This window comes from Zalophus californianus, chromosome 2 (assembly GCF_009762305.2).
Source record: "Zalophus californianus isolate mZalCal1 chromosome 2, mZalCal1.pri.v2, whole genome shotgun sequence".
In the NCBI taxonomy this organism is placed as follows: Eukaryota; Metazoa; Chordata; class Mammalia; order Carnivora; family Otariidae; genus Zalophus; species Zalophus californianus.
The window spans coordinates 78,027,874-78,053,074 of record NC_045596.1 but is presented as its reverse complement, the minus strand read 5'-3'; the positions used below and the strand labels follow the sequence as shown (position 1 = coordinate 78,053,074).

Sequence of the window (25,201 nt, the reverse complement as noted above, 5' to 3'; positions counted from 1 at the left end):
AAACGAAGTCAGTCGCTCAACCACCTGAGCCACCCAGATGCCCCATATGTAAATATCCACTTTACAAATGACTTGTTAATGTAAATATCTACAGCAAGTCATGACATGCTGCTGTTCTTTTTCTGATTTTTATTTATTTTTTTTAATATTTTTTTAAAGATTTATTTATTTTGAGAGAGTGAGAATGAGAGAGTACATGAGAGGGGGGAGGGTTAGAGGGAGAAGCAGACTCCTTGCTGAGCCAGGAGCCCGATGCGGGACTTGATCCCGGGACTCCAGGATCATGACCTAAGCCGAAGGCAGTCGCTTAACTGACTGAGCCACCCAGGCGCCCCTTTTTCTGATTTTTAAAGTTACTGTTGTCCACTTAGTCATCATGGTCCCAGGACATTGGAGCAGCCTGCGTATTTTATTTCAGAGAGGAAATCTGGGCTGAGGCTACTGGTGGTAGTTCTCCTTTTCAGGGCCAAAGGAAAGAGACTGACCAAGTTTCAAAGAAGGAAGAGGCCAATCCAGATTTCTTGTACTCACTCCCATCTCTACAGGTGGTGACCTTTTGACTAAGAACTCACCTTAATACTTATTGGGTAAAAAAAAAAAAAAAAAAAATTATGCTGCGGGCACTCCAGGATAAACCACATAGGTTTCAGGGTTCTAGGCTCGATGCTCCCTCCTCTGGTCTCCTTGCCAAGTCTTTCCTTTATATCTATTTTCTTTATTTAAAATATTTAACAACTACACAACTTCCTTAGCACAGGGGCAGAATCTGAAGGCCCTGTGCTGTATCAGGTATAAACCCTTTAGCTGCTGAATCAGAAGGTGGCCCAGGGAGCCATCCAGTATTGGGAAGGAGAGGGGGAGCACTCAGTTACTTCGCAGCACATACAGAATTATCTCAGAATTTAACACCTGGTATGGAAGAACCAATGTGGCTGGCCCCTATAGACAATGATTTTACCTAGCCCCAACTACTACTTGTGTTGAAATGTATCTGTTGACTCCTCTGCCTGCCTAAACTGTGAAGAAATAAGGAGCAAAAAGGGAGGGGCAGGTTCAGGTTCAGTTTTTATCTCTAATACCAGCAGACTGAATCTACCTAGTAGATTCTCTGACTATATTTAATTATATGAAGGAAAGAATGCCTGTTGGATACAGGTACATTTCAGGAAATTGAGATGGAAGTTTCCAGAAAAAAGATGTTTGTCACCCCTGAAGATGCAACCCTATTGAGAGAACTCAGTGTGAGGTGAGGGGATCCAATAGTCTAAAGCCTGAGAGCAAAGTTCCAACCCACTAGGACCAGGATAAAATAAAAGGGGGGAGGCGCATTGGAAGTTACTTCAGTTCAAAGAGTATAGGGCAGGTTAATAATACTTACATTAAAATTAAGAATAGACTAGATAAGAGAAAGAAAAACAACTACCAGAAACACTCTAAAATGGTATTGCCCACTATCTTAATAACTTTTTTGCTAGGACCACGCCAAAAATATAATGTTTTTCTTACATTTCTGGGAAGGCATTTGCCTCCCTTTCAATAGACAAGCCTCCCCATCTCCCTAAACAAGCCAGAAAATTAATATGCTCATGAATGGGTGCAGGGTTGCTCCAGTGGTATAATAGCAGCATTCTGTGAAATGAATCCCTCTTTGCTCATCTTAGTTTATGCCTAGAAAATGTTGCTGTCACATCGTGAGCCAGAAACATACTCAGAGATACTTTATTTCATCAGATTATCTCTTTTGGAGAGTACTGGGATCAAAACATCAATGGATACAAGATTTGTTGGCATGGCAGAAGGAGCAAAACTGAATTTTTCATTAAAACCTGTGGTTTGTATCACCTTTAACAAGGGGATAATTGCTTCTCTAATTATAATTGAGCTATTTCTCATAGGAGTTTAATTGGAGGAAGAGGGCACAATGTTCAACTTATTGACCCAGTTGTGCTTAGAAACTGTCATCTTATTTATCAATATTTGCATCTCTAATTAGCAAGTGGGAAAATATGGGTTAAAGGGCAAAAGAATAGATTATTTTGCTGAGTTTAGTCTTGATAAACAGGCAACAGATTTTTTTTTTTTTTAAGCTACTACTGCCAGGGCAAAAAGCAAAAAAGCCGGCAGCTGGAGGCTCTGCCAAATGTGCAGCATCAGGTGGCACTCCATCTAATTGATTATTAATATGGCCGCTGAACATTTTGTTTCATGAGAGGCGTGCACGTTTCACTGCCGTTCCCTCATAGCGAGAACTTCACTTTGATGCATTTCCATGCAGGTGCATTGTCTTCCAAGCTGTGCTTTATATTCTCTGCAGGCAAAGAGCTTAGGAAAGAAGAGTTTGAATACAAATCTGGGGAGAGATACTGCTTTCAGTGCCCAGTAAGATCTGGTGGAGCTTTTCCTAGCATGGGTGTAGCAACAAGAAGGGTTTTTTTTTTTTATTTTCTTATTGTTATGTTAATCACCATATATTATATCATTAGTTTTTGATGTAGTGTTCCATGATTCATTGTTTGTGCATAACACCCAGTGCTCCATGCAGAACGTGCCCTCTTTAATACCCATCATCAGGCTAACCCATCCCCCCCAGCCCCCTCTCCTCTAGAACCCTCAGTTTGTTTTTCAGAGTCCATCGTCTCTCATGGTTCGTCTCCCCCTCTGACTTACTCCCCTTCATTCTTCCCCTCCTGCTATCTTCTTTTTTTTCTTTTTTCTTAATATATGTTGCATTATTTGTTTCAGAAGTACAGATCTGTGATTCAACAGTCTTGCACAATTCACAACGCTCACCATAGCACATACCCTACCCAATATCTATCACCCAGCCACCCCATCCCTCCCACCCCCCACCACTCCAGCAACACTCAGTTTGTTTCCTGAGATTAAGAATTCCTCATATCAGTGAGGTCATATGATACATGTCTTTCTCTGATTGACTTATTTCACTCAGCATAACACCCTCCAGTTCCATCCATGTCGTTGCAAATGGCAAGATCTCATTCCTTTTGATGGCTGCATAATATTCCGTTAACAAGAAGGGGTTTTTATTACGAGCTGATTATCAGCCTTGCAAACGGTTTTGCAAGAGCATTAGGTTCCCTGAGTAGTAGTCAGCTTGCAAACTTGGCATTGGTTCATTCAACAGTTGTCGGCATCACCTCTTTGTCATGGTTACCCCATGTGTTTTTCTTTGATTCAACATCAATTCTTTAAAAAAAAAAAACAGTAAGAAATTATAAACCCTTTCTGGACTTATAACATGTTTGTGGCTTCACTTGTGCACATACATAGTAGTTCATTTGAGCTATAGTACAACATGCACTTTTTATTTTTTAGTCATTAATCCCTTGATTCAAGAAATATTTATTATCTACTCACTGTGTGCTGGATATTTTTCTAGTATCCAGGAGATACAAGTCAGCCAAAGTCCCTAACGGGTTAAAAAAGAAAAAAGGACTAAACAGGAATAGAACTAAATGGTCAAGATACTGTCCTGCAACTGCAAGTGAAAATAAATAAGGCAAGGTCATTTTGAGACATTGATGGTTGCTGGGGATGGGAAGTCACTTTCAAGTCAAGGAGAATCTATCTGTGGAGGCACGATCCAACCTGAGGTCTGAGTGACAGGAGAGAGCGGGTCATGAAAAGATTTGGGTCAGGACGTTCCAGGCAGGGGGAGCAAAAAAGCCTCAGAAGGAGCGGATGTGGCTATAGACTGAAAAGGGGCCAGTGGCTCAGAGACATATGTCATGAAGCTGTGAGGAGGGCAAGAAGACCTTCAGTCAGAGGCAGGAGGACTAGTTTGTGGATTAACAGACATGGTAAGTCACCTGGATGGATCTCTGAACGCAGGAAAAGCCATTGGAGATTTTAAGTAGGGAATTGTCATGTTGGGATATATATGTTTTTCAAAGATCATTCTCCCTGCTGTGTGGAAAATTGATTTTCACAGTGTAAGAATGAAAGCAGGGATCCATCTAGGGGATCTTGCCTTAACACAAGCAAGAGAAAATGGTTGTTTGTCTTAGGGTAGAAGTAAAAGAGATGGAGAGAGATGGAGAAATAAAGGGCATACTTTAATTTCTGTGGGGATAAAAAATTCTGAACATGATTTTTAGACTTGATTTTATTCAATGGATGAAACCTAGAACAAATTTGGTCTTTTGGGAAAAAGGAAAATCTTCCAGGCTAAAGTGCAGCAGACACACTAGAGTGAGGTTTTCTTAGATGACCTAAAATCAGCTATCAACAGGCCTCAGCTGTTTTCGAAGATAATCTCTCTCAGTGGCGCTTGAGCACGAGGCAATGACCTAGACTGTGTCTTTAATCACAGGGCAAGATGGTCTTTTATTTCCATGACCCTTATCTCTTGAGAAAAAGTATATGTTTCTTCAATCAGTTCTCTTGCTTTGGAATTTCTTTCAGTGAGTCTTTCCATATGCCTAGAAGCACTATTTACTGTAAACTCACTGGGGGTGAGAAATGGCAGTCCTAGAGAGCAGAAAGCCAGTAATTTCTAATGGTGGCCAGACTTTGTAAGAGTCCCACTTCTACTTGGTACATAAGAAGAAATGCTGGGAGTTCCTTATCCCGAAAGGCAAATTTGTGCTAAAGACTGGTTAGAAACTAACCATGGACTCATCAATTTATGGTTGCTTTGCCCTGAAAAAAATTATCATTTTAAGAACATTTCAGTGCCATTTTGCTCCCTTGGAAGAAATTATTAGATATAGTTATTCTACTTTGGGCATTTTTGGTGGTTGTCACTATTAGTTAATTTAATAGTTCATTAGGTCAATGTGCTTTTATCTTCTCATAGTTGAACTTAGGCTTTAGGAATGGAAGTTTTCAGATTTCAAGACAAGCTTGCCTCCGTAGTGTGGTCTGTGTACATTCAGTTCTCAAAAGCAATGAGCCAGACATATGTGCAATTAAGGGAGTGTTTCCTCAATAGGAAAACAAATTCCTTTCTTAGCAAATCCCTTCCCTTTGCAGAAGTTACAACTGAGCAAAATGTCACTACATTTTCCACTTGCTTTTTTTAATTCTTTGGCTTTTTTTTTTTTTACAATTGTCTAAAGATAAAATTTCAACATGCTTGAAGACCAACACTTTTTTAAAGCATAAAAACACACTTCCTCTCACAAACCCATTGAAATGTACAAAGTATTTTAGACAGTAGTCAACACAGAAGTGAATAAGCATCTTATTTCATTGCAAATCTGATAAGCAAATGGATGCATAAACAAAGTAGCCTCTACTCTTGACAATAGAGAACATCTGGAACAGTATCTCCACAATAGCTGTGGGGGTGGTAGGAGGTGGAGGGAGAAAGTGCGTGTCATTGTGCACACTTTTTTTTTTTTTAATGGCCTTTTGCTTCTTGTTTTTTAAGGCACTTTTTAGCCACAACTTTTACGGGTAAAGAACATTTGTTGGCATCCTATAATGAAGACTTTCTTAGTCATGCAAGAGATGGTGAGAAACTGTTGCCACTGTGAGAAATCAAAAGAAAATAATTCTGAGATTTCAAACTCTGGAGAAATTGGAGCCAAACCCTACCTGGTAAAAGTCTCCAGAAGGCTATTAGCTATGGACACTTTTTTTAGAATTGCCGAGACCTTACTATTCAAAGTGTGATGCATAGATTATCTGTATTGACATGACCTGGGAACTTCATAGAAAGGCAGAATCTCAAGCCCCACCCCGGGCTACTGAATCAAAATCTGCATTTTAGCAAGAACGTTAGAACCGGTCCACATGCAGTCCTGGTTTTCCAGCGAGGATGCACATTGGGATCACCTGGGAATTGGTAGGATGTGCAGCCTGGCTATCAAGATTTTTAATAGCTCCCCCCCCGGTGATTCTAAAATCCAACAAAGTTTGAGAACCACTGGTCTAAAGGGCAGGGTTAAAACAAACAAATACAGGAAAAACTTCAAACTTGTCACTTCTAAACCGGTCAGTAAAACTTGACAGACTCCCAGCTTCCAGCCAATGCTCCTTCTAGAAGCTTGGCTTGGCTCAGTTTTTTTATTTTGATAATCACCCCATAATTGCTTTTCCCATTTGTTTGATTAATATACCTGCATCCGACGACGCTGGGCTAAATCTCCATTCTCTTAGGTGTACACACTCTTCCTAACTCTGTTGTGTCATTCTCAGTCTCAGTGTTCTGACTTAAGGGGCTCCAGTTTGAGTTCAACAGAGTAGCCTTTTCTGATGGATGTGGGTTTTTCTAGCTAATGGCTGCTGGACTCACTTTTCATGTTGGGTGGTATGTGGCAGTTTCTCTCTGTTAATTAGAACAAATGTGCCAATTATGTTAATGTTTCTCCAGATACCAATCAGTGAATAATTAGACACAACACATCTGTCTTTCACAGGGGAGTAGAATAGGAAAGAAAACTGCAAGGTGCTTTGTTCTTTATTATTGACGTATATGATTAGACAATTCCTTAACCAATCACATCGTTAACAAGTTCATGTTAAGAAAAGGAAAAGGGTGCCAGCAGCTACTTGCGGGGGGAAGCTGAGCACCTCTCATTGTTAGCAATTTTATGACCAAAGTCCAACTATCTCTAAAAAGATCTCTGTAAAGAATTTAATTGATCTCTCCTTCCTTTTTTTTTTTTTATTTCACTGTCCTATCAGTAAAATGCAGGTATATCATTTACCCTGAAGTACAAAAGGAAACAAGTTCTTAAGTAGAAATATTTAAAATTCTCAAAAAGGACTCAGCTTTATTGATAGAAAAGGTCACACTGAAAGAAATCACAAAACTCAGCCTATAGGATTATGTTGAAGGTGTTGTAAAGATATGTAAATCACGATCAGATTTATAATTTGTTATACTTTCTGCTTATGTGTCTCCATGTACCTTAACTTCGGAGCCTTCTGATTATTAGAAAAATTTATTTTGCTTCTCTTGTTGTTTTATTGGCATTTGTGGCCCGTACGTGACATGGTTTTACAGAGATGGAGTTTAGCCAAATTATTTCCTAATACAAGTAATGCCTCTACCCTTGTGTTGATTCTGGCAGTATGGAGAAGAGACATATGAAACCAACACATTAGTCTTCCTGAAGGTAGTCAAAGCATATTCTAGAGATGTTTTTACATAAAGTTTTTTGTTTAGTGTAAAGTATATACACTCTAGCAAATATGGCTCATGTTCCTAATGTTTAATAATATTCAACTATGTACTTTTATCATCTAACGGTAAAACATCATCACTGTTGTTATAAGGTCTATAATACTGTGGTTTCAAATATATTGTCTCCATTGTTCTTTTAAAAACAGTCGGTCAGAAAATAAGAATGGAATTTGTTTTTATTCTGTTCAGTTAGCCAGCATATAGTACATCATAAGTTTTTGTTGTGGTGTTCAACGATTCATTAGTTGTGGATAACACCCAGTGCTCAGAATGGAATTTAGATTGTAAATTATTTCTTCTTACTGTGGCACTGATTTGCTTAAACAAAATGTAGAAACGACTGAGAGCAAACATTTACTATATTTGGAAATAGTGATGATTGCTAATACTAGTTAGTGCCAGGCATTCCTAAAAAGCCCCTGATATATGCATCATCCTGGGATATGTTTTTTTTGCCCAGGGAGTTGGAAGGGACGAGGCAACAAGGAAAAAGTTCATGGTTGTTGATTTATTTTTACTCCATCATTTTGTCCAAATATTTGTGTTTTATTTTTTTAATAATTTTTATTGTTATGTTAATCACCATACATCACATCATTAGTTTTTTATGTGTTCCATGATTCATTGTTTGTGCATAACACCCAGTGCTCCATGCAGAACGTGCCCTCTTTAATACCCATCACCAGGCTAACCCATCCCCCACCCCCCTCCCCTCTAGAACCCTCAGTTTGTTTTTCAGAGTCCATCCTCTCTCATGGTTCGTCTCCCCCTCCGACTTACTCCACTTCATTCTTCCCCTCCTGCTATCTTCTTCTTCTTTTTTTTTCTTAACATATATATTGCATTATTTGTTTCAGAAGTACAGATCCGTGATTCATCAGTCTTGTACAATTCACAGCGCTCACCATAGCACATACCCTCCTCAATGTCTAAAACATGAACATAGTTAGGCTTTACACAATTTTAGTAGCAAACAAATTACTAAAGATAAATAATGTTTGGAAAATAATTATTTTGTGTAAATGAGTCCCCCTACTTTACTCTTAACATTAGAAGTTTGGGGCTCTGTCTTAGGTAGCTTAGCTTGTATGCTGCTTAATTAGAAAGAGAGAACGGAGGTGAATAAAGGTGAGAAAATGAGTGTGGGAAGTCAAGATTAAACTGGAGATTATAATTTATCCCATATTTAATGATAAGCTATAAATGGATAATCCATCGGGAATGGTAATCCACTTTTCTCTGCCTTTGCTGATGATATAAATCAAAAATTAAATTTGAACTGAAGAACAAAGTTTTTAGGGGGGAGAGTTGAAGCATGAGGTTGTTGAATGCTGAAATGGCTGTTCAGAAAAGGTTGCGCAAGCCCAAGCCGTTGCCAAATGATCTCCATGTTTTGCTGCAAAACCTTTTTTTTCCTCTGACAGCACTTATATAGCCAATAGTTCTGAATTTTATAAAATATCAGTAACAGTAAAGCTATAAAACCATGCATCTAGGAGCCATAAAAAAAAAAGTTGATTCTTAAATCATACCACACACAGGAAGGGATGGCAGTTTTATACATCTTTTCTGGGAACACACAATATGGGGTCAATATGCTGTAGTCCTGAAACTTATAATCAAATTGGGAATCACTCATCTTCATTAATAAAATCATGTTGGTGTTTTGAGAACTCTCTGCCAGACTGAAGGCATCAATGGAACTGAAAGACCTAAGTGTTGGAGGGATTTCTAAACATTTTATCTTCCTAGAAGAGCTGGGAACCAGTTCTCATATAGGAAGGCTAGAAATATGACCTCTCTTCTGGTACATACACTAGAAGGGATTGAGGCTGTAAACAAGGGGAAACTTTCCTCACTGGGAGAGTTGTATGAATGAAGACTCATAAATTAATACCAATAGCCCTATGCAGTGGAAAATTGAAAGATTTCTCCTAGTTTTTGTTTTTTTCCTGATTAGTATTATGAATATGAAGATATGTACTTCTTAATAGAGACACTAAGGGACACTGAATCATCAACATTTAAAATACACTTATGCAGATATAACTCTGTTTGGGGTAAACTCAGTCTTGGAGAAGAAGCAATTAAATTAGATTTATTGCCTGCCTCCTAATTCCAGGTGCTTTCCCTTCCGTAACTCATTAAATCCTCCTACAACACTGGGAGGGATAGTCCTTCCCTCTGTACAGTGAGCATCGTGCTTCTGGGAGCTTCTAGCCTGCACAAGGCTGCAAACTTAGCAAGTGGGAGGATCAGGCTACAGAGCCAAGTCTGGCAACTCCAAAGTCCATATTTTTCCCATAACAACAAAAAAAAGTTTTATTGACTGTATGTTTTGGAAATTCAGTTCATTAAAATGACACAAATTGTGTGTAGCCTTATTTGATTGATTTTCATGAGTTAATCAGATAGTATCCAGACAAAGATGTCTTTTGGGGAGAAGTCATTTATTAAAAAGTGTTAGATCATCTCATCAGTTTTCCAAAAGCAGAATAAACATGTTGATTTGTGTTATTTGTTGTTATTATCTACACACACTTCATTAAGAAAATGAAAATTTTAGAATGTGAAAGAAAAATTAAACTCAACTTCTGGTCCATTTTTTTTAGAATATCTCAGTGATTTCTAAACATACTTCATTTGGTGATGTTCAAGAATTTTTTTTCAAAATGTTTTCCCAAAATGAAATTAATTGGTATGATTGAGATATATATATATTCATTCCCAGGTCACATTTTTTTGTTGTTTGTTTGCTTGTTTATCACAGTACTTACTCTTTGTTCTGTGACAAGCAGTACTTTGCAGTACTTAGAAGTCCTATTTCAACTTCTAGAAATCAAAATATATGCATTGCTAAGAATCTAACATTTTGATTGTCTGAAACTTTAGATGTCATAATTATTAAATATTTCGTCTAATTTCTAGCACCTGCAATAATCCTCAGTGCATATTAGCTATTCAATGGATACTCAGGGAGTAAACTAATTTTAGGTAGATCCTACTGACTTATATTTTCCTGTGCATTCATGTCTTTGTTTCTTCTCTTGAATGTGGCTACATATCTCAATTAAGGGAATGCTTCTTTATATATACTCTCCAGTTATTATTAGTGGTTTTATTTTCTACATGGGTACTCATTCATGCCTTTGTTCATATGTTCATTCATTCATCCATTCTTTCACCACACTTCAGCCATGAAGGCTTTATTTCTGCTTCTCAAACAGTGACCTTTGTAATTGCTCTTCCCTGTACCTGGAACACTCTGGCTCAGTATGGTTGGCTCTTTCTAGATATTCATGTTCTAGCGACTAGTCAGCTCTGCAGAGAGGCCTTCCCTGTCGTTTAAAACAAGAGTCAGCAAACTATAGCCTGCTGGCCAAATACAGCCCACCACCTGTTTTTGTAAATAAGCTTTTATTGGAACACAACCATGCTCGTTCATTTACATATTGTCTATGCCTACTGTTTAGAAACCTTGGCGCACAAAACCTTAAATACTTAGTATGTTACCCTTTACAGAAAATGTTTTCTGACTCCAGATCTAAAACACTGTATGGCACTGATTATTTTTTCTAGCCCTAAGGACCATTGAAATTATCCAATATATTTATATTGTTTATATATTGCCTTCTCTTTTGGGAATCACTTGGAGGGCAGACTTCGTTTGGTTTATTGATGCATCCCAGGTACGAAGAATAGTGAGGTCACCTAGTAGATACTCAGCAAACATTAATTGGATAAATAATAAACAACATTTTGAACATCTCTGCTAGGATACTGTGCTAGATGCTGTGAACACAAAACTAAACATATGTATTCAGATATTCACATATATATTCAGAGATGTATCACACTGGAGATATCATACACACATAAGTAATCATGCTCTCAAGAACTCCCAGGCACAAACTTTACACAAATCATTACAGTACAGTATGATAAATGGTTTGATAAGATCGCTTCTTCTGCACATAAAAGGAAAACAGACGAAAAGTGTTTCAGAATGAAGGTGTCTTCTGAGGTGAGTATTGAAGAATGGGTAGAATTCTCGCAGCAGAAAAGGAGGAGAAAGGCATGCTGGGTAGAGTGATGGAAAATGCAATGAGTGGCCATGTTAGTGTTGATCACACACTAAGGAAACTTCAGAAAGTTCAGTATGTCCAGAAAGTAGTATTAAGTGAACAAGGTGAAGCTAGAGCAATAATTGAGGACACTTGTAAAAGATTTCATGTGAAGTTTGGATTTTAACCTAGAAACAATGACACAATAAAGAACATTTTAAGTGAAGCTACTGTTTTTAAGATTTATTTTTTAGTAAAAATTATTAGAATTAAAATAGTATCACAGTACTTAAGAGTAGGGGTAGAGAAGAAGAGCCGGGTTTGAAAAAACATTCTAGGTACCATCCATAACTGAACAGAATAGTTTTTGAAGAAAGGCACAAGGATTCCTGTAAACTCTGAGTTTAGGATTAGGAGGATAACGACTCCATAATTAAACAGAAAATCAGGAGGACCAAATTTATAGAGAGAGGAATGACGTGAGGAGATCCTGGGATCAATTCAGTACCTGTTCTGCATTTCGTATTTATTGAGCATTCAGTTGGAGTTATCGAGAAAGTAATTGAAAATCTGAATGGAGCTGAATGAACATTAGGACTGGAGTTAATGATTTTTGAGTGAACAGCCATGAGTGTGAAGGAGATCACCAGTACATATAAGCCAGTGGTTTGCAAACCTGGCTGCTCATTAGCATTAACTTGAGGAGCTTTTAAAAAACACCAAGGCCTGGGCCCTTCATATGCCCAATTCAATCAGAACCTCTGCAGGTGGGGCCCAGGCAGGAGCAGGTCTTAAAACCTCCCTGGGTGCTTCTGATGCACAAAAGTTGGGAACCACCACTATAAAATTAAAAGGAGAGAAAATGAAAGAGCCCTGCGAGGACAGTGTGAACTATGGTGGATAAAATAAAGGGACCAGGGAAAGAGGTTTGAGAAAGAACAGTTAATTACGTGGTACAAGAGTGGCATAGGGAAAGACGATGCTTTTGGCTTGTTGGATGGGGCAGCGAGGGAGGTCACTGGTCACCTCTGAAAGTGCAGTTTGAGTGATAAGCGTGAATCCAGACAGCACTAAATTGAAGGGTCAATGGGCTGATGAATAGTGAGGACAGTTTAGCCACCAAGGGAGAGAGGAGATGAAAGTGAGGCTGAGAAGAGCAGGCATGTCACAGAGTAATTTCCTTGTTGGTTGGTTTTTAGGATGGACAGGGGACATGTGTGTGTTTGTGGGTGACCTGACACAGAAGGAAGGAAGAGCTTTGAGAGGAGTTTATATCTTTTGGCCTTATTTGGTCTGTTAAAAAAAAAAAAAAAGACATACGTCATCTGCTTAGATTAAGGAAGATCACAAAAAATATTGATTAATATGTTGATGACCTGGGGCCTCAAGAAGTCAGAGGGGGACAAAGTGAGCAGTGAGTGCAGCTCCTGAGTGCAAGATTCTACAAGGCGGAGGTGGGAATTGGTCTCATAAGTGCGGCAAACGCCTTCTGCAGAAACTTGCTCCTTTTCCCATTTCCTAACATTTTTCACTAGAGGAAGAGGACCTTATTTGTGTTTGCCTTTTCTTGATTGAATGTTGAACAAGGTCTAACAATATGAAGATTGCCCTTTACAGAACTATCTCACGTTGCTCAGCATCCTTGCCACGAAGCACGTTGCTTAAGAAAATAACAGACCACAGAGTGTTCAGTTAGATTTAACACAGGTGAGTCATAGCATATGGATATGTGCACATAGGAGGTTTTCTTAGGGATAGAATTTGATGGAATGCTGTTAGGTAAAAAATGTGCACATTAAAATTTTAAGTATCTTTCATTTTGCACTAGATGTTCCTTTCGCTTATTAAACTTAAATTTTAATTTATAAAAGTCTTTGAAACTAGTAAAGACACTAAATCAGATAGTGTTCTATTATCACCTATCATGTTCAGGGACCCATTAGTGGCATATTAGGGCCTCCTTCCGTTTTGACGAATGCCAAGAATTGTAATGACCTGATTTGCAAAAGAGTTTGTCACCCTGTCATTATAGTCCTTTACTCTCTCAAATACCACACTAATCCTCCCAATTAGTTTGCACCTGACTTGTGCCACCCTAGAGCCTTTTATACCCTCATAAAATGTATCTTGGGAAGATTGGGATACAGGAGATGCCTTCATTTTGAAAAGTAGAGGACACGTTTTCAGGGCAGTCGATTTTAGGATGAAGTATATATGGAAGTTAAAGATATAAATACAGATTCCCTTAAGTATGTTTTTGTTTGTGTACCCCTTAGAAAATTTTTGCATATTGTTGGTTACTTGATTTCCAGTTTGAAATCCATGTGCCTTCAAACCCTTCTTTACTGATTTATCTATTTATTTTTAAAAATTTTATTTATTTATTTGACAGAGAGACACAGCTAGAGAGGGACCACAAGCAGGGGCAGTGGCAGAGGGAGAAGAAGGCTCTCTGCCGAGGAGGGAGCCCCATGCGGGGCTCGATCCCAGGACCCTGGGACCATGACCTGAGCCGAAGGCAGACGCTTAATGACTGAGCCACCCAGGTGCCCCTCAAACTCTTCTTTAAACTGAAAATAATTTTCCCTTAGTCATTTATATGCCAAGTTTTGTAGTATTTTATATGGTTTAGATCAAGATGTTATTTCTCAGGTCATTTGCGTATAAAGAGAACCTTGTAAGGATGGGATTAAAAACTAGCCCCTCCTAAAGACATTTCAAGTCACTGCCAAAAATTGAGGTGCATCTTTCAAGAACAAGGATTCTTTCCTGATGCACCTGAAGTCAAAGTGCACCCACCCAGTCATAGTGTCGGCTCTGAAAAGTGAACCCGTATTTGTCCTATAAGAGTGAGCAGGGTGGTGGTGATAACTGTTTCCCTACAGAGCGCTAGCTAGAGGCTAGCCCGGGTCCATGTCCTGGAGTAACTAACATGTTCTTGCTGTCCCAGCTTCTTCTAGCTACCACCACATGATCTGGAGCCCCCTCCATGGATGCTCATGTCTGTAGCTCTATGGTGGCTTCCTCCCGGTTCTGGCTTTAAAAGGCAAACAAGAGCCCAGGGCTCAGGCAGTCCAGCATCCAGATCCACGCTCCTTCACGAGCTTTGTAAGCCTGCACCAGTTCCTCTCTCTGAACTTCATTCTCCTCCTCTGAAAAATGGGTCTATACATACCTCCCTCACAGAACAGCTGTGAGGAATAGAGATTAGGTATCTAAAGCTCGGTGCCTGAAATACTCCATACCAGCTCATTGTTTTCTGTTTTTTCACTCCTCACCAACACATTTCATCCTTCTCACCCCATTTCCTGCCCTCCCAATTTCAGTGCAAAGAAAATGTTCTGCTTTGGAACTCTTTCTTAAACCAGGTCATGATTACATTAGGGACCACAGGGCACCCTCTCCCCCTCCTGAACACATCCCCTACTTCTGCCATCCTAAAGCTTGGCAGTTGTACCATAACCACAGCATGAGCCATAATATCTACCTTTCCTTTCCTATTTGACCAGTCCAGCTGCCCCAGAATCTTCTCTGTGTGGAGAGAAAGAGAAACAGAGAAGAGAGCTCAGGATAGTCACTCCTGAACTTGGGGTCATAGTGAGAGCAGAGGTGACCAGAAGGAAGTTCCCTCTCTTGGGAACCTAGATAAATGTGTTAAATCCAAACATGTGTTTGCTATTGTCTGGGGATGAAGGTGAGGTAGAGACTGAGGTCATTTAAAGAACAAGTGATGACCATTTTATGTTATCTATTCTTCACTTCCCCCCCCACCACACACAAATAGGTAGCTTGGAATTCTAAGTGCATAATCAAATTTGGGGGCTCTACAGGTCCAGATAGTAAAAACAAGAAACAGCTTATTACTAAAAAGAGAGGGAGAGGGAGAGATTGCGGATAGATTGGACATCACAGGGTACAGAGAAAAAAATGAGTGTGTCCAAAACCTGGGAAACTCAGGTAAAATCAAGAGTATAAAAATGTGGATGGTCTGGGTCTAGGTAGTAATAGTAATATATAAATTGCCTCTCATTTATGCCTTATTATAAAGTACAATAGTGACTATTTCTCAAATTAATCTTGCTAAAATTTTTTATTAAAAATCTATTCTACTTATGCCTTTAAAAAATTAATCTAGTGTGAGGATTTGCCTATAACCTAAAAGAATTAGAAAATAATATTTATGCAGACTGATTAAAATGCCATGTTATACTTTCTCTAAAGCACACACATGCTAATGACATCTCTAGACTTATGGATTCACAAAGTTTAAATGGAATTATGTATTTAAGTTTAGCATACAAACTAGATTGGCCAATTTAATACTTAATCATTTATATATATCTAGTACAATCTTAAAGAGTTATAATCTAATGGTGAGTTGACTTTACCTCAATAAAAAATGTCAGAGAAAGCGAAGGGAATTCATACATCAAGATACTTTCCTTTTTGTTTTTATTTATTATTTTTATAAATATTTTTATTTATTTATTCATGAGAGACAGCGAGAGAGAGGGGGGCAAAGGTAGAGGGAGAAGCCGACTTCCCACGGAGTTGGGAGCCCGATGCAGGATTCGATCTTTACATCTGATCTTTACAAACCCTATGGAATGCATTTGAGGATTATCTTCATTTTATAAATGAGGACCCTGAAGCAAGGAGAAGATAAGGAACTTACCCAAGAGAGACACAGAGACGACAGAGTTTGATTTTAAACCCAGGCAGTCAGGTTCGAGAGCAACCCTCTCAGCTGGTACTTTAGGAACTGCTTCTTAAAGTAAGATTTTCAGTTGCACACAGTGGGATTAATCAACAGCAAACATAACAACAGAATATGCAAATAGGACGTCCTAACATTGTCCTGTAACTATTTTTATTACCTGTTAATAAATTCCCGTTTCTTTATAAACACTTGAGTCAATTACTTCAAATGTGCCCCAAATTATTGAAAAGACTGCAGTCACAAGGACAGAAACGCTACTTTGTCTTACTGCAGCACTGACAACAAGTTATGGTTTATGGGCAAAGCCTTTTATTGTTTTCTGAACTACAACCTATTTTTCTCTCTTCTTGAATGTTTTATTCATAGCTAAAAATAACTTCTAACTCAGAAAGACTTCTCCCATATATAAATCAGAAGGTTTGCTAAATGGGGAGGGGTGGGAGGAAGCCACATCTCAGGGTGAAATCAACAAGAAGCATTGAAATGAGCAAAACAGGAACAGAATTCAGAGGCCAGACCAAAGTACTGACTCCTGATTAACCAAGAGTAGCTTACAAATAAATAGCATTGCAACAATATAATTAATTACTATTCAATGCAATAAAATCCTAACACAACAAAAGATTCTTTACTGTTTCTTGGGATTTCACATACAGTTTTTGTAAGGAGATTCACTATGAAATTACTTCAAATAGAAGAATGTCACTTTATCTGGTGCTGTTGGGTCCTGGAGACACTACATGAAAAGGATGTATTTTTTTTAATAAAAAGATATATATATAAAGATTTATATTGATTTCCCTTGCTGACTTAGACAACCTCTTACATGATAAACAGAATTATTCTCACACATTGCAAGCACTTATCTGATTTGTCCCTTTCTCCCCCAGCACTTGACACCATACATCACATGTAGGTATTCAGTGTCTGTGGAATGGATTGAAAAAAACAAGGTGCCTACCGAGATCTTTGTTTATTAAAAATTAAAGTTCTTAGGAAACTGGATTTTAGGCCCAGATTTACCATGATCACCTAGATCCTGTGTTTACCAGATGATGTCTGCAATAATTACTCAAACACCCTCTTTTGCTTCTCCAGCAGACATACAGGCATAATGTGGGTTAGAGGGGTATGCCACTTTCAAAGATGCCTTAGGAAAACATGCTGGCCTCACAACACTTTAGACTCAGAAATAATAGTGAGACATTGGGGGTCTCCTAGCATAATTCTAGAGGTGCTCTTCTATCTTATGATTTCTCCATTGAGTTCATTTGGAGGCCAGGCCAGCTCTGAAGGATTTCACCTTAAGCAGTAGAGATTTGTGTTCTTAATCTCCAGTAGAACTTAGTTAGAAGGGATATTTAAAATGGCGCTCACTAAATATATTTAATATTAATTTTTCCAGTGAAAGCAGCAACTTTATAGAGATCTAAAAGTGTGTATAACAGACTTGATCCCACTACATATCTTATTTCTGTTCATACATTCAGCAAATACTAACTAAGCACTTACTATGTGCCAGTTTAAGGCCACAGCAATATAACATTGATCAAAAATAGATCAGAATTTGCAGAGCTTTAATTCTGGTGGAGGAGACAACTACTAAGTAAAATGTAGACTATCTGAGATGGTGAGAAGTGCCATGCCAAAAAAAAAGAAAAGGGTGAGAGATTGGGGGTATAGGCAGAGAGAGATGTTGCAATTTTAAAGGTAAATCAGGAAATGGCTCACTAAGAAAGTGACATCTCAAGACCTGAAGAAGGGAAAGGAGCAAATTATGCAGATACCTGGGGAAGGGAGAGATGATTTCAGGCAGGTTCACCAGCAGACTCAATATCCGCAAGGCAGAGGTAGCACTGATGTGTGTGAAGACCACCAGAGGGGCCAGCATGCTAAGGAGATGAGAGAAGAGAGAAAGTAAACAAGGTGATCTCAGAGAGGTCAAGGGTCCTGGTGATGCTGGGCCTGGTGGGTCCTTGTAAGGACTTTGGTTTTGGCACAAAGCAAGATAGGGAGCCATGGGAGGGCTGGAGATGAGGAGCAGCATGATCCAACTTAGAGTTTGAGGATCACTCTACTGTGTTGAGAATAGACTGTGGATGCCCAAGGGGAAAAGATAAGATAAGAAGTTGCTGCAGTAATCCAAGAGGGAAATGATGGTGGCTTGAACCAGGAGAAGTGGTAGTGAAGGGACAGAAAGTGGTCAGATCCCAACATGCTGCTCTGACTTCCAGCGGGCAAAGAGAGAGGTAGAGAGGAGTCAAGGCCAAGTCTGAGGTATTTGTCTAAGTAACTGGGCGGATAGAGTTGGCATTAACTAAGATGGAGAAAGCTGTGGGCGGAGCAGAGTTGGAAGTGCAGTTCAGAAGGTTGTTCTTAGACACCCCAGTGGAGCTGAAAGAAGGCAGTTGGATATATGAGTCTGGAGTTCAGGGGCGGGGTCTAGACTGGAGATAAATTAAGTGTAGAAGACCTCTGCATGAGACTGAATGAGCTCACCAAGGAAATGAATATAGATAGAAAATAGAAAAAAAGAAGAGGTGCAGGGACACAGGCTCTACAGGGGAACAGATTTCCGCTCCAGGAAGCTGTGGTGGATGGAGGGAAATAAGACAAATACCAGGAAAGTGCCCTGACCAAGAAAGCAAGTGAGGAGGAGGAGGGAGAAACCAGCAGGGTCCAACCTGCTGCTTAGTCACATGAGTTAAGTACAAACACCTCACCAGTACATCTAACAAAGTGAAAGTGACTGGTGACTTTGGGAAGAGCAGTATAGGTGAAAGTGTGTGGCTGAATGTGCATTAGAATAGATTCAGCAGACATGAAGAGGTCAGGAAATGGAGAGAGTTAAGTATCAGCAAGTATTCCAAAGCCTTTTGTCAGGTGAGCAAAGAAATGTGGAGGTGACTACAGGCAGAAACGAGTGGGGAGGGTTTTAAGTTGTGAAAAATACTTATATGTCTGTAGGCTGATGGAAATGATTCTATGTAGAGGGAATATTAATGATTTAAGAGACAGAGAGGAGCATTGTTGGGTCTTGCCCTTGCCCAGGCATGAGGGAGTGGGATGCAGAATACAAATGAGAGGTGAGGGGTGGGAGCACGGACAGCTGACCAGTAACCAGAGAGAGGATGCAGAATAGGGGTGGGGAGGTGGGTAGTGGGAGTTGTGGAAGCTGTCTTGTGATTGTCACTTTTTTCAGTGAAGGAGAAATCGTGGTCATCAGCTGAAAGTGAGGATAGAGAGGGAGGTAGTGTTTAAGGAGAGAGGAGAAGGTGTGAAATAGCTGTCTAGGAGGATGGGACCATGAACAGATGATGAAAATGTAGTACGGTTTTTTGGCAGAATTAAGAGCCCACTTGCATTGTGTTATCATGAATTTAAGATGAGCCTACTCGACATGGCTGTGCACAGCCACATTCTGCTGCGAATCTCTGAAGGTGGCATCGGGAAGAGTAGCCAAGTGAGTGCCTTAAGGAAGGAGAGGGATGGGGGAGCTGAGAATATAAGGCAAGGGATTTTGAGAATTTGGACATGGCCATTGGAAAGTGGTGAAGAGAGAAGAGGGAATGGGGGAGGGGTGAGAGATCAGATTGGGAAGTTTAATAGATTTGTGGGTCCTGGTAAAAGGCAGTCAAAATAGGGTTCCTAGGGGGAGTAAACCAGAAAGACAGGGAAGAGTAGAAAGAGGTGATAACTGAACTTGGGTTTCAGAGGGTTTGCAATCAATGGTAAGGACAAGAGCTAGACTGGTGGTTCTCCAACTTTTAGTGTGCATATAAATCCCTGAATTTCTTGTTGAGATGCACATTTTGATTCGGTAAGTGTACTTGGGCAGACCTGAGATTCTGCATTTCTGTCAGGCTTCCAGGTGACGTAGATGCTTCTTGTCCAGGGATCTCATTTGAGAGAAAACTAGCTAGAGTTTTCTCAACCCTAGCAGTAAGTCACAGCCCCTTGAGGAATTTAAAAAATACGGGTGCTGGAACAGTCTTGATGGTGAGTCGGGGTTTCTGTGGGTTAGATTTAATTTCTCTGGATTGGATGTAGAACTGATATATTATGAATGTCCAGAGTAGTCTACAGTGAGGCCAGGATTGAAAGTCTTTGGCCTTTAAGTGTGAGTGTCTTAGAGACCAAGATCATGGCAGGAAGGAGGGCTCTGTGTACTTGAGAGGTCAAAATGTGGAAAGTGTCATGTTTGTCGGGTTATTAAAATCGTTAGAAATTGTGACAGAAAATGTGCTGGATAAAATGACTGTGAGTACGGAGGTCTGTAGATGACTACAAAAAAATATAGAAAGTGGGTGACATAATCTGATGACATGAGATTCAAAGCAAAGCTGTTTGGAGAGAACAGCCTAGAATAGACAGGGCAGAACAAGGAAGACACTTACTGACCCCCAGGCCCAGTGTAATTTGGATTTGGGAAATCAAGAAGCTACCATGTGAGAGCACTCCAGAAGAAAACACAGTAGCATCATGAAGAGCTAGGTTTTAGTTAAAGAAAAATGAAGAAAACCATCTAAAAAGAGTTTGAAATTTTGGAGTATTTTGCTGCTGCCTTCCAAAGCAGCTAGGAAGGCTGTCGAGACTTTTGCAGGGCGGGAGATGGGGATGCGCCAAGCAGTATGAGGATTCGAGTGCGGGCGGTGAGTGATGACCTGAGCTTCTTGTGGAGATGTGGTCTCAAAGCAGGACGTCGTGGCAGCTGGGAGTACTGGCATGAAGGGAACAGGGGGCAGGGGAGCTACCAGAAGCTGGAGGAGCCCACGGCTCACCTCTCCATTCCTATGACTATTTCTAAGCAATAGTGAACCCTCTGTTTCTTTAACCAAAGGCATTACAAGTGAACCCAGTGTGGAAGACAGAGCAAAGCGGAGCTTCTCTGGTTAAAGCCAGAGTTGGGGAGGAGGGCAGTGCCTCCCCCCAGGACCCTGGGGGCTTCCTCAGTACTTCTGTACTTCTGGGGTTCTTCAGGGGCCCTCAAAACTCAGGTCATAGTCACTATTCCAGCACCAGCAAGAGACTTGAGAAAAATGTGGAGTGATGTATTTGAAAGTAAAGATGGTTTACCCAATAATCATGGAGGTCTTTTTAGATCTTGTCAATTGTGCAGATCGCTCTTTTTCTTCCATGTAATAAACTTTCAAATAAACAAGTGGTTTGCAATATCCCTTGGGATCTCTTAATGTCACTTATGATCAGGATTATATCACTGTTATTAATTGATGTGATTTAAGTAGAAGAAACCATAGTTTTCAACAGTCACGGGTTAGGTCGGATTCTCCAGAAACAAACCATGAGGCCAAGATTTGAATGCAAGAGGTTGTTTTTTTTTTTGGAAGCATTCATAGGAGAGAGAACCTTACAGGTTGGTGGAGCATGCTGGACAGAAAATGAGAAGTCCAGTAAGTGTGGACATGCAGGTGACACCTCAAGGAGATAGCTTCAGCCTCATCCCGCAGGGGAAGTCTGGAGAGTAGCAGCTCGGATTCTGACCCCAATTGGATACAAAGCATATTTCCACACCCATGAGACAAGGCTGAGGTGGGGGGAAGTTGTGGGGCAGGGGAGCTGTGAACCCCTAGGCATTTCCAGGAAGGGTCCAGGAGTCTGAGACCCACCTTTCAAGGAAAAAGTAGCAATTATGGGTCCTTGAAAGGGAAGTACTAAGAGCACACTCACACACACACACACACACACACACACACACACGCACACACACAGTGGATCCAAGACCAACTTGGGGCAGCCCAACAGTGCCTTCTATAAGTGGAAAGCTTTCTTTAGAATGGCATAGATATGCCTACATAAAGATTAGATTAAAAAATTAATGTCCGCCTTCAGTTATCATCAGTGATAATTAATGATAATTGATCATTATTGTCCTACTTTGTAGCAGTATGAATTTTGCTACCTTCCCTCTTGCGCTTCTAGTGAGATCATACTACTATACACATATGGCCAAATTTTGAGAAAATCCAGGTCAAGAGAGTATGACTCTCTGATCAGATATATCCAAGCATGGCCCTGACTGAATGTGCTGTCTGTATTTGGAAACAAAATGCATGTTTTCAAACTCCACTGTTTTAGATGGATTCCATTCTGTTTCTCACTACCGTAGTGTAAATACAAGAACGTTTTGCCATTTCAAAATTCATATCACTACAAATAGTTGCTCTTATCTACATCCTCAGACGTTTATTTCAGGGTTGTTGTTGGGTTTTGTTTTTCCCTTTAAATTGTGGTCCTTCTTCTAAGGATTAAAGGAGCATTATTTTAGAGTCCCTATGTTGGACGTAATTTAGAGCTGTACCACGTCAAACCCACTGACAGATTTAGAGATTAACTTTCAGACCTCTTGCAGTGCTGGAGAAACTCCTTAAGATTTTGAAAATGGCAACACTATTGACACTCTACTGCTAAAGATTACTTGTATCCATTATCCCATCACTATAAAAGGAAAGTTTAAGTGTGGCAAATATCAATGTTGTTTTGCTTTATGGAAAAACCTGTGCATAGAAAAAAAAGATGAAGCAACAGCACTTTGTAGAACAAGAAATAATTTATCCTCCATAAGGAAAGCTTATATAGCTATATCTCCCACCTTTCGATCTGGAAGGATAACATTGCTGTTGCAAAATTGATGTTATTTACATGGAAAAACAAGTTCAGTAGTTTTGAACAGTCATGTATTAGGTCAGGCTTCCCAGAAGCAAACCATGAGTCAAAGGTTTGATGCTAGTGATCCACCAAAAGAAAGCTTTGAGTATGGTGTATATGCTATTTGGATTATATTGAAAGTTGATACAAAACCTTTTTTTTCTCCAAGTATTCTGGCTTAAGTGTGTCTCCAAATATGTGTTTGCTACATTTTAACGTAAGTGCATTTTGGGGGAAATTTAATCCATATGTTTCAGCAAGGTTACATGTAAATCATCCAAATGTGGATTTATTAGAGCTACATGATGTCTAAGATGCCTGTTGAGCTTTTTTTTAATGGTCTTTACATTCTTTTGTGAAAAGCAGCGAGTAAGTTGCAAAGAGTAAACAAATCGAATAGCAAAAGGTTTGAGTTGAGTTTTGAAATGCTTAGCTCAGTATTTCTGATTGGGTTCTGAACTTGGCAGTGCGCATTGCCTGTTCTGAACTTGGCAGTGCACATTCCCTGTTCCTGACCGAAGTGAAAACATTTTGAACACTGTATTTCCCAATTGGTTCATTGACATTTGAGAATAATGGAGTACAGACAGAATCAGCCTGTTTGGCAGGTGAGTGATACTTAACATGACCTCAGAAAGTTACTTCCTCTTGGTTTGCAGAAACTCAGAGCATGAAGCAATGTTATACAAATTACAAAGCTCAAGTTAGGACAGCCATGGAAGGATCCATACTGGGGATTTACCTAATTCTCTTTTGCATCTTTAGGTGGAATGGTTGAAAAATGAAGACATAATTGATCCCGTTGAAGATCGGAATTTTTATATTACCATTGATCACAACCTCATCATAAAGCAGGCCCGCCTCTCAGATACTGCAAACTATACTTGTGTTGCCAAAAACATTGTTGCCAAGAGGAAAAGCACGACTGCAACTGTCATAGTCTACGGTGAGTGAGCTGTGAGTGAGCTGTCCGAGTCTCAATCTAGTTCATGTCAAACTACCGTTTCTCATTTTAATTTAAAACATCCAAGAGAGGCCCCTTGGCAATCATCGTCACTCTCTCCCAGCTTCAGGCTCCAACAGTGAGGTTTACCTGCTTCCCCGATACTCATAGAAAGACTAGACTTGGAAATTCCTAGCCCTTGTCAGTGAGCCGTTGGAGAAGATGAAGGAAGTCTTCCTGAGTGCCTGCACCAGAGCGAGCAGATGTCCCTGCCTCTCTAAGCCCTCCCCTCTCCATACCCCAGACCACCCAGAGCCCGAGTGAGTTTGGAGATGGAGATGCTTGAGTCAGCATGCTCATACTTCTGTGGGCCTTGGCTCAGTCAGGTAAATGAGCTGACCTGTTCCCCAAACACATCAGAGCAACATTGACTTCCTAGAATTTGCTTCACACTCTCCCTCAGGGAGACTTAGAGTGAAGGCAAGCACTGCTATCCCCGTGGCCCTCATCCTAACCACATGGCAAGGATCAACATGATGATTTCTTCCGGAAGCTTCTCTTCCACTTTCTGGTCCTTTCTAGTCCAGCTCATCTCTGACAGGGCCTATCCTTTCTCCAGAAATACTCAACAGTTCCGCTTCCAATTTTGCTGTAGCATGGGATGCTTTTATTTCTCTGCTAGTTTTAGCGCTCAGTTGTCTTCCAGGCATTCTATGGGTAGTTTCATTTCCCCAGCTGTGCGGTAAGCTCCGTTATAGATGAAGAGACTGCTCTGTGCATTTCTCACAGTGTTGGACATACAGAAGGCCCTCATATTCTTGATGATTTCTTGTATCAGAGGTAACCTAACAACCTGGGAAGTATTTTGAGGGTGTGACCCTCTTACCTGAGATGCCTGTGTCACACCACCGGCTTAGAACTTAAGGAAGTTCCTCCTGGCTGCGTTAGTGACAAAGGCCATTCCAGGGGCCTTCAGGTCTGGGTGATTAGGAAGGAGGGGTTGCTATTGGCAAGTATCTGGCTCGTGGTACTTAACACAGATAGTGCCCTTCGGATGGAGGTCCTTGTGCTGTAAGGAGTTATGAGAAACAGGAGCCACTGTGATGTTCCGAAGGCTGAGTATGGGGATGCTTTAAATCTCTCGTTTTCATTACAAGACAAGATACAGACTATTTTTTTAATCCTCTGAGTACTCTGAGGCTGAATTTCCTCGTCAAGATAATGGCTCCGTTAAATTGTAAGCAGTTTCCTCTCTCCAGTCACAATGAAATGATCCTCTTTTTGTCTTTTCCTAAAGTGGCTGAAGGGCTTGATTAACAGCATTTCAAGGACAAAAGAGAAACGGAGCCCATCACAGCACGTAGTAATCATAGATAACTAATGAAGACAGACTCTCTGCGTATGCATTATATACATGTTTAATATACATGCAAATCTCTTTTCCTATGTATTGCATGCTTTCAGTATCTGTAAATACAAGCTGAACATTGTTTCTAGAAAGACTCAAACACAAGGAACTTGAGCATGTTGAGTTCAGAAAACAGCATCGGACTAGGGGTCAGGAGGCTTGTGCTCTAAGACTAGTTCTCCCACTAACTGACCTTCAGTGGGTCACTCGACCAGGATGCTGGGAGCCCGTGTCTCCTTCTCTG

At 40.1% G+C, this 25,201-nt stretch overlaps 1 protein-coding gene across 5 annotated transcripts in view; it reads left to right on the top strand.

The window, feature by feature from the left end:
* Positions 1-25,201, top strand: part of UNC5C (unc-5 netrin receptor C) — a 343,908-nt gene that overhangs the window by 249,363 nt on the left and 69,344 nt on the right. For all 5 annotated transcript variants that reach the window (XM_027599021.1, XM_027599024.1, XM_027599022.1 and 2 more), the window contains exon 5: positions 23,372-23,552. In XM_027599021.1, the coding sequence (XP_027454822.1) occupies positions 23,372-23,552 (181 nt within the window). The remainder of the gene's footprint in view (positions 1-23,371; positions 23,553-25,201) is intronic.